A 10,662-nucleotide genomic window follows, 5' to 3' on the forward strand; every position below is an offset into this window, starting at 1 on the left:
AAACCTTCTACACACATATTCTCTCCCACATTGTCTTCCTTCATGTTTGGTTTATTTATCACCTACACGTGCTATATTCCCTCTCCTCCATGTTCTAGTAGGTTTCAATCTAATTAATAAAATAAAATAAAATAAATAAAATTTGATTTGATTTGATTATATATATATATATATATATATATATATATATATATATATATATATATATATATATATATATATATATATATATATATATATATATATATTTCCCCTTTTCAAGCCATTCGTTAGTTTAGGAAGAGAAAAGGATCGAAGGAAAAAAAAAAAACCCATAAAGCTATACACACTTTCCTTCCGATTCCTAATCTCCCCTTTTTCTGTGCCCTAGATTTTCTCCCCTTTCTCCCATCCTTCTAGGGTTTCCTCCATGGATTCTGAAGATGATATGCACGATGCCAACGATCTTGAGTCTCTCGATGACGATTTCTACAGTGGCGAAACCGAAGATGCTCCCATGGATTACTACTCCGACTACGATGATGATGCTGATGATTACTTTGATGATGGCGATGATTCTGACCCCGCCGACTCTCGTAGACCTGAGGTTTTTTCCTTTTCTTGTTCTTTTTTTATTCAATTCGCTGTTCAGCTCGTAAAGTTGCTTATCAAGTTTTGTTTTTTTATTAATAATGAACTTAGAAGCTGTATTGTTAGTGTGAGTGTTGGTAGGATATGAATATGTATGTGCTTAATTGATCATGATTATGATGATAATTGATTGAAGCTTGTTGATATTCTGTTATATATTGAGAAGGGTTTTTGGTTTAGTTGGAAAAAATTGTTTTTTTAATTCATTGAAATTTAGATGACCTAATAAATAATGATCATATTGTGATTTGTGATAGTTTCTTAATTTTGGATTATTGTTTGGATTTCAGCAAAATTTTACTATATTGAAAGAATCGGATATCCGGCAACGGCAGGAAGATGATATCAGTAGAGTAGCAGCAGTTCTTTCCATACCGCGGGTTGCTGCGAGTATCCTACTTCGTCATTATAATTGGTAATTGCATTAGCTTTCTGGGTTACATGCTGTTTTATTTTTTGTGTGTATATTTTGATGTTGCCCTTGTATGTTATGTAAGTTTTTTTATTTTGCTCTTTATTGTATGCTTATAATATAATATGCACTGATGGAGATATGGGTTGGTTATGCAGGAGTGTCAGTAAAGTTAATGATGCCTGGTTTGCTGATGAAGAACAAGTTCGAAAAACAACTGGTTTGTTGGAGAAGAAAGTTCATGTGAATCCTGATGCCAATGAGGTATGACATGACATAGTTGTTTGACTGTTAAAACAGGTCAATAATGTAATGGATTTGTTGTTTTCTTCTGCTTCGGCTATATTTTTATTTCACTGACTTATCATATTTTCCCCTTTTGTGATCAGCTTACTTGTGGCATCTGTTTTGAAGTTTATCCTCCTTCGAAGATTCAAACTGCTTCTTGCGGCCATCCATTTTGCTTTTCATGCTGGGGAGGTATTACTTGTGTAGTATATGTCACTCACTTGGCTTCCAAAAACTAGTAATCTGATGCATGATTCTTACGGATGATATGGACGCAATGCATGTATACTTTAACATTTTTTCCTTCCGATTCTTTTTATTGTCTGTTGGATCATGTTCTTCTGTCTATCCTTTTTGACATGCCAGGATATATTGGAACTTCAATTAACGACGGTCCAGGATGTTTGATGCTGAGATGTCCTGATCCCTCTTGTGGTGCTGCTATTGATCAAGATATGATTAATCTTTTAGTATCTAATGAAGATAAAGAGAAGTATGACCGTTACCTTCTTAGATCTTATATTGAAGACAATAAGAAGGTATGTCACAATGATTCAACTTACACATTGATAATGATAGTAAACGAATATGTACTTTATGCAGTGTGCAATCTGTGTATCATCTATACGTAGGCTTCTTTTATGCCGCAATTAATTAATTCATAATAATTCTTTACATTGGTGGGTTGGCATTAACCCTATATTATCACCTGGCCACACAGGTTAAATCCAAAACTGACGTTTGGGTCATTAGTATCACTTAATGTTGTCCAACAACAACCAAACCTTATCTCATTAAGTGGGGTTGGCTACATTGATCAAATTCCTCCATTATGTTCTATCTAAGACCAAGTTTCTATCCAATTTGTAAATCTCAAGGGCATTTTTTTAATAGTTTCTCTTATAGTTTTTCTAGGTCTTCCTCTACCTCTAGTTGATTGATGTCTTATTAGTTAATTAGTATGTTTGGCCTCTTTTTTCTATCTCATTGTCTCTCATAGCTCACTCACTGCTCTCTTATTAATTTCGCTCTCTTTGTTTTGTTCAGACCAAGTGGTGTCCTGCTCCCGGTTGCGAGCATGCAGTTAATTTTGACGCTGGCAGTGGAAGTTATGATGTCTCTTGCCTATGTTCATATAGCTTTTGCTGGAATGTAAGTTGCATTTGGATTGGTTCAAATTGTCATGGCATTGTGATTTAAAATATTTTGGTTCTGTGTAAGTGATGTATTTTTGGATTTGAAGTGCACTGAAGAGGCTCATCGTCCAGTGGATTGTGGCACTGTGTCAAAGTGGATTTTGAAGAACAGTGCAGAATCTGAAAACATGAACTGGTATAGAATATCTTCTTTACATCTTTTAATATTATTTTTATATATGTTGTCAATACCGGGGTGGTAGGGTTTAACACAATGCTTTTGTTGCGGTGGTAGGGTTGGCCCACGAGCCGCCATCTGCAGTAGCTGTTGTTGCGGCCGCTAATTGCAGCAAATTTTGCGGCCTCTAACCGCTATCCTACTCCCTATTAGGGTTTCGGGGTGAAATTCCTCAAATCTTTTTTTAAACTGTTATCTTTTTTAAGGGTATATATGTCAATTCAAACCCTTTTAAGGGTAATGTTTTGTTCTACATTGTATCATGTTTTTGCTCAAAAAAATCGTTATGTTCTTATTCTCTGTTTAAGTTATGTACCTTAGGTTCTTTGACTATTAAGTATATCAGTCTCTTTAATTTTGTGTATTTTTATATTTTTGAGTATTTATGTTTATTTTGTATGCTGATTGATATAGTCTTTGCAATAGCGGCTATTTCGCTATACTGCTATCTATAGCATTATAGGGGGTCGGTGCTATGCATCATCATCAGGGGTTTACAACATAGGTTTTTATGCCTGTAGAGCCTTGGAACGTGTCACTGCTTCTGTGTATCTTCTGTTTCCATGCCTTTGGTACGGTGGGATATCAATACCTGATATGACAGAAAATTTAAGCATTAAAGAGAACTTTTGGGTAGGCATCAATTCTGGAAAAGATGTTAGAATTTCATTAAGCATGCTAGGAATGTATGGAGAATATCCACACTAGAGGGTAAATCATATGGAATTGCGGATAGTCAAATAGAGGTGTAGTGAAACTAAGAAAGACTTAAGGTGAAACCATTAGGCAAGGAAGTCTCAAGGCTAACCATTAAGAGGGATTTGTAACTGAATGGCCTATCATGAAAAATATTGATTTGCTCAAATTCTGCAACGCAACCGTGATTTGCTCATTATTTCATAATATTTCGTAATAAATAGCTTATCATGAAAGAATAGTGATTCATTCAAATTCCATTAAGCAATAGCACTATAGCCACTATTAACAACAATGTTGATTAGTATTTATGATGGCAACAATTGATCCATGTGGCCCACTACTCTGATCTCCCCTAATTAGAAAAACTTTGGTTTGTTGTTGTTAAATGTTTCCTTAAGAAAGGATATTGATTGGCCCTAAACATGGTTTGCGTAATTGAGGATATTGGCGGCAACCTCAGAAAATAATGTTAAATTTGGTTGGAACTTTATTATTTTTTACTCTAATCATTCTTTGGAGAATGTTCTGTGAGTGTTTTGCTCCTATATATCTCTTTTAAAAAGTGAAAGGATCTAATGATTAAATTAAATACTTCAAATAGAGAATCTTTAAGGATTGGAAATTTATTTATATTTTTATAGTTTATACTTGAAGAAGGTCAAATAATAGCTGAGGCCGTGGTCCCCTCACCTCATTTGAAAGAATGAAAAAATAGAAGTAAATATAAGACACACAGAGCAGTGTATTTTTTAAAACTTTGTTTTTTTTTACAAATTTACTTGATAGTTTTCATGTTTGGAATATTGGAAATCTACTCTATTTTGCTCTTAATTTCTCCATTAAATGCTTCATGGTATTGCACTGCTCTTGCAATTATACCATGTCTTGTGTTATTGTCCACTACTACACAGACTAGAGTTAAGACCAGTTAGACTATTTATTTTCATTATTATTATTATTATTATTATTATTATTATTATTATTATTATTATTATTATTATTATTATTGTTATTATTATTATTAAATAAATGTTTTATAATAGCAGTTATACTTATGGCACTTATTGTGTATGTTATCAAGTAATAAGTAGTTATTAAGTTAGTTATTTATTGTGTCTCAATAAAAGGGAAACTGCAGTCTGTTGTGGGTTATACAAAAATTAGTAAGTGGTTAATTGGGTGGGAGAGAACCGAGCTCTCAAAACTTGGTAGGATCTGTGTAATGTATATTCTTTTCCGTGTAACATTTCCATTCTGTTCAAGTGTGAATCTGTATGATTTATCTCTGACTGAGAACCTTTCTCCAGAGACTATTCATTAATAAAGTTATTATTCAGTAAATATATCCATTGGTACCAGTTTCTATCAAGACCTTGAGCTAACGGTTAACTTAATGGACTTTCAGGATACTTGCTAACTCAAAGCCGTGCCCCAAGTGCAAGAGACCGATTGAAAAAAACCAAGGGTGCATGCATATGACATGTACTCCACCTTGTAAATTTGAATTTTGCTGGTATGCTCTCTTATAGCTCAATTTTAACATGATTATTATATTTTTTTTCACCTTTTGCTTTTCTCCAATATAAACTTTAGAGGGTTGGTGTCATGCAAACTACATGTTTTTCCCCTGGGGATTAATATTTTTTTTAATTTATTTTTGCAACATTAACATGGTTTATGGATCGATTTTTCATCAAATAATTTGAGCTTATATGGATGTTAACTGCATTTAATCTACTTTTATCTACATAGGCTATGCCTTGGTGCATGGACAGACCATGGTGAAAGGACTGGCGGCTTCTATGCTTGCAATCGTTATGAAGCAGCTAAACAAGAAGGGGTGGTAAGAGACTTAGATATACTCAACTTCTCTTGATTCTGTTTTCTGTATACTATTGGCCCACACTCCCCAGACATATTTTGATAACTATATAAGGTTGTGAAAGAAATTTTGTTTTATGTAGTATGATGAAACTGAAAAAAGAAGAGAAATGGCAAAGAATTCATTGGAGAGGTACACTCATTATTATGAGCGGTGGGCTAGCAACCAATCTGTATGTTTTGTATCTGAACTCATTGCTCTACAATTTCTTAATTCATTGTTTATTTTCGATTTAGCTAGAATTCCTATGGGGTCAGGCTATATGATTTATTTTCTTTCTCTTGCAGTCAAGGCAAAAAGCTCTTGCTGATCTTCACCAGATGCAAACTGTTCATGTAAGCTACACATTCATTTTCTGTGTTTGACCATATAACCCTCCTCAGAGTCAAAATTCCATGTTGTCTTGTATGTGACTTTGGCAGCTTAAAGAACATTTTCCGTGCTAATCAACATTTTATTTTTTTGAGTATGTTAGACAACTTTCAGGAATAATAAATATGAATTTGCAAATTTAAATTCCTTACTTCTTTGTGATAAGTAATGTAATATAAATTTTAAATCATTCGTCATACAATTTACATAGAATTGAATCTTAGACGCATTTTTGGTTATATAACTACACTGTCTAAAATATCCAGGCAAAATCTGTATGTATTGCAAATCTGTTTTTTTATATATTTTTTAATTTCTTTGTTTCTTTGTCTTTTTTATTATTTTTCTGTCAGGTATCTGTTTTCTAGATGCTTTCAGATCTAAGACATACAGTAGAGCTTAATCTGTGTTGACATGTTGATTTTTTTTTGCAGATAGAGAAGCTTAGTGATACACAGTGCCAACCTGAGTCACAGCTTAAGTTCATAACTGAGGCTTGGTTACAGGTAAATGCAGATATTAATTGTACTTTGATCATAGCCGTAAAAGTTGTGTCATTTAGGGATTCATTAAAGAGCTTATGCCGTGGTGGCTCGAATCACAATACAAATTCCCAGAATCATGCAACAATATAGAAACTGTGAATTATGGTAGTCTGCTATTAAAGGTCCCTGGTTTTTTACTGGAACATGTGGTTTGCGCTTTGCACAGTCGGCTTGAGAATGAACTAATGCGATGTGGCATGAAATAACATTGGTTTTTAATAGGACAGACATGCAAAATGCACTTTCTGCCTTAGCGTGTGAAGGAAAACCTACATTATTAATCTATTTCTCCAGATTTTTCTACAATGTACAAAAACCTTCAGAATCCTCACTTACAATTTTGGGTATTTTTAATTAACTTATATATGAATTGCGCTTTACTTGCTAAGAATACTCAGTTTATGTTTGTTGAGTTTATCTAAAAAAATTAGTCTATTTCATGCTATTTTTCTTGTCCTTTCTAGATTTTATGATTTGGTATGATCTGTGAATCACAATTACAAAATTAGCCTTCTGATGCATGGCTCAAATCCCTGTTTGATGACCTGGGTAGTAAATTTGCCTTACACACTTCCTAGACTGTTGAGTAGTCTTATCTTCATAACCCTGTTCCAAGGACACAAATGAAGTTGTTCATTAAACTATTTTCTGAAGCTGGGTGATGTGAAAATGTCTTTGACTGTTGTAAAATAGATGTCTAATGTCTTTCTAAATTCTGTTTCACCTCCGCAGATAGTTGAGTGCAGGCGGGTATTGAAGTGGACATATGCATATGGATTCTATTTAGCAGATCATGAACATGCCAAAAAGCAGTTCTTTGAATACTTGCAAGGTTTTTTTGTTGTCAATTTCAATTCGATTAGATATGTATTGCATTTTGGGTGATTTCCTTGCAATAAACTATTCAATTTTCTTATCTCCAGGTGAGGCAGAATCAGGTTTAGAGAGACTTCATCAATGCGCCGAAAAGGAACTCCAAGTATTCCTCAATGGTGATGGCCCATCTAAAGATTTCAATGATTTTCGCACAAAGCTAGCTGGATTGACCAGGTAAATGTAATTACTTATTTTATTGGTTTTGTTCAGAATTTGCCCATTTTTTAATTTACTTTTTTTTGGTTCTGATTGGAGTTTGACTTCAAATTTGATACATTTTCCTCAAGTTTCCCGTAAAGAGACATACTTTGTTCATTTGTTTTGAATTAGAAATGGTAAATCTGCTATTACATCTTGAATTAGAATCTCGTAATGAAAATATATGCATTTTGTACATCATAACTATCGTACACTTCAATGAAATTCATATGTTTGGTATGTTGTTTTGTTTGCATTTTCGTTTCATGTTTTGGAGTGTTTTCCATCTATTGGTTCTGTTGGTGTGACAATTCGGTTTCAGTACGCAGTTATATAATGAATAGTATATTAATGACATCACTAATGAATAACGATCGTGCCCAAATTGTATGGTTTGATTTTCTAATCCATTTGTTTTTGCAGTGTGACTAGAAACTACTTTGAGAATTTGGTTCGGGCATTGGAGAATGGTTTATGTGATGTGGATAGCAATGGAGCTGCTTCCAGTAAAGCAACTGGTTCAAAAAATGCTGCAGGGAGCAGCAAGGGAAGAGGCGGAAGAGGAAAGGGGACGATTCGGGCTAGCATGTCCAGCAGAATTACTGATGATAATCATTGGTCTTGTGAGCAATGTACCTATGCAAATGTCAGATCTGCCACCGCATGCCAGATGTGCAATCAACTGCGTCGATGAAAATCAGTTAGAAACACACGTCGTCTGCTCAAAGTGCCAACACACGGCTGAAATGGAGTCTGTAATCTTAGTTATGTGCTGGTTTCTTTTTGTAAGGCCATTAAATATAAACAGGACGAATGGGGGTAAGAGTCACGAAAAAAATGTTATCCTCCTTGCAACTCCTATAATCCGAATTTGATGTACATAGTGTTTTCTATCTTTCAATTTTCATATTGGTTTTATTATGCAACATGCTTTTGTAACTGAGCATCTTATATATTACATGCTGTAGATGAACACCAACATGTTTGCTCGCCACCTGATTTCTTTTAGTAAATTTACCTGCATCTTCTTTATGTTTTAAGTTTGGAGTTGGTTGCTTTTTAAAAAGCTCTGACGAATAAGGAACTATTTGACAGAAATATCAATACCATTTGAGATTTGAAACTTGAAAATATGGCTAGGTCTTGATGTCTGATTCTAAAACCTAACTTATGAATTTTAAGCTACATTGAAGTAAGTTACAAGTCTTTAGTGCAAATAATAAGACGAGTGAGGGGATATGGTAAAAGATAAATTTAGTTGTTTAATAAGGACCACTTACAAATTGTAGTGTCACGTGTGTATGAATAATTGCTAAGAGTTGCTGCACCATGAACTCATTTCTTTATTTAAGTTATCTCCTGATGTTTGGAATTAACCCAACACTTGAAGATAGATAAATGAATGATTATGAAAAATACAAGATATTTTATTGTTAAAAAATATAAAAGTTTTGTTGGTTCAAAACCGAAGTGAAAAGTTATCCAAATATTTTAGTTACAACAGAACAAAACAGTTGAACAACCATGATCTCTGTATGATGAATTATGCGAAAAAAACATGATGAGAAAAACCATGATCTGTGTAATCATAAACAGTCAGATACTAGTAAAATATAAGAACAAACAATTCTATACATATATTCAGTTTCAGAATTAAGATAAATGAAAGCAACTCGAATTTACAGTTTTCTCAGTATTCTTCATGGATTCAAGAACTCCACTTTCTTGTGGCTTGTAAACTGTTCTGGACTGGGCCAAGGCTAGGCCCAACACCGCTTTCGGCCCAATAAGCCTCAGAGGCCCATGAATAGTTCATGGCCTTCCCGACACGCCTTGCTCGGCACTAACACCCTTCCCGGAGCAGACGACTTCGCTCGGCGTTAACTCTTCCCCGGACGTCATCCTTGCCGAGGACCCTGCTCCGCGCAGGGCTCTTTCATATCCAATCCTCCGAGTAACTAGGATCCCACGTGGCTCCCAAAAGACCGCGTCTTCCCTTGGACTTCGGAGCGGTTAACCAGGACAGAGGGCGTACACGCACCTCCGATATTTCCGCTCAGGAAACCTGGCAGTCTCCTAGTTGGGCTTGGGAATCCAACCCAATAGCGAGATCATGGCCCAGCGCTGGGGGCTATATATACCCTCTTTGACTAGAGGGTCAGGTATTCAATTCTCTTCTAACCTTAGCTAGTACTTGCTCTCCTTTGCTCATCTACTCACTTTGGCATCGGAGTACCTTGCAGGTACACCCCCCCCCCCTCACTTCACGAAGACCAGCATCCGAGCAGGCCTTGACGATTCTTCTGATCAGGTACGATCAGTGGCGCCGTCTGTGGGAACCAAGCTTCCCCTTCTTTAAAGAAACAAAGATCAAAAGCTAATCCATCCTTCGATCGTCATGGCCGGTAACAACAACAACACTGTCCTCGTCCCGACCCCCGATCCTTTCCGTCTTGCGGACATGATCGAGGAATCCAGCCAGGCTCTGCATCGACGGGGAGGTCGGCGACACTCTGCTGAAAGGAATGGGAGGACAGGTCATGAGACCCCCCAATCCATCAGAAGACCACCACCTCAGCACGTCGAGCAGGCTCAGAATGACGAGGTCGAGCAGCTCCAACCTCAGAACAACGGAGAGGACGCAGCTCGGAACGATCGCAACGCCGAGTTGATCCAAACCCAGCCTGAACAACCGCTGACTCGCGTCCAACACGAGACGGACCACAGGGACGGGCAGACTGCCTCCTCCTCCACCCGTTCCCGTGAGAGACCGAGGACTCACCATCGGCAGACTCGGGATGCTACAGATGCCCATGGAGAAACCGACCCCTCGACCCTCGTCATCCTCAAAGAGCTGCAGCGGACCAACCGCCTCATCCGACTCCAGGGCGAACGAATTGAGAAACTGGAAAAGAGGCACCGTCACCGCTCTCCCCCGCGGAGACACCGTCGATCGCGTTCCTCCTCTTCGCGCTCCCCGCCTAGGAGGACTCGCCGACGCTCACCATCCTCTTCTCGGTCTCCACCGAAAAGATCCCGCCGCCAAAGGTCCTACTCGCGCTCCCCTCTGCGGAAAAGCAGGAAAAATCGGAGGCCTGAACCCGCAGAGGAAGAGAGCCTTTCTCCCGACAGAGAGGAAAGAAGGCTCGCCAGGAAGGGGAGGAAACCTCGCAAGGAGGAACCCGCCCGGCGTAACACACGCTCAATCTCTCCGAGCGCCAGCGACGAGGAGGAATTCCGCAGCCCCTTGTCTGAAAGCATTAGAAGGGCCCGCCTTCCCCGAGGAATGGAAAAACCCCCGACTTTGGATGCATACGACGGGACTACAGATCCCGACGATCACATCAGGAACCTGGAGGCCGTCATGGAGTATCACGTCGTCCAAG

The 10,662-nt window shown here is 37.4% G+C and overlaps 1 protein-coding gene across 1 annotated transcript; it reads left to right on the forward strand.

Moving 5' to 3' along the window:
- Positions 1-252: 252 nt before the first annotated feature.
- Positions 253-8,202, forward strand: LOC131621856 (probable E3 ubiquitin-protein ligase ARI7). The gene is made up of 15 exons (XM_058892897.1): positions 253-586; positions 921-1,045; positions 1,201-1,306; positions 1,432-1,522; positions 1,697-1,869; positions 2,378-2,482; positions 2,574-2,662; positions 4,809-4,916; positions 5,156-5,246; positions 5,368-5,457; positions 5,573-5,620; positions 6,092-6,163; positions 6,935-7,034; positions 7,126-7,252; positions 7,700-8,202. Exons 1-15 carry the CDS (start codon positions 410-412, stop codon positions 7,968-7,970), a joined length of 1,773 nt encoding a protein of 590 aa, XP_058748880.1. The 5' UTR covers positions 253-409; the 3' UTR covers positions 7,971-8,202.
- Positions 8,203-10,662: the final 2,460 nt, after the last annotated feature.

The sequence above is a fragment of the Vicia villosa genome, unplaced genomic scaffold (assembly GCF_029867415.1).
Source record: "Vicia villosa cultivar HV-30 ecotype Madison, WI unplaced genomic scaffold, Vvil1.0 ctg.000011F_1_1, whole genome shotgun sequence".
Taxonomy (NCBI): Eukaryota; Viridiplantae; Streptophyta; class Magnoliopsida; order Fabales; family Fabaceae; genus Vicia; species Vicia villosa.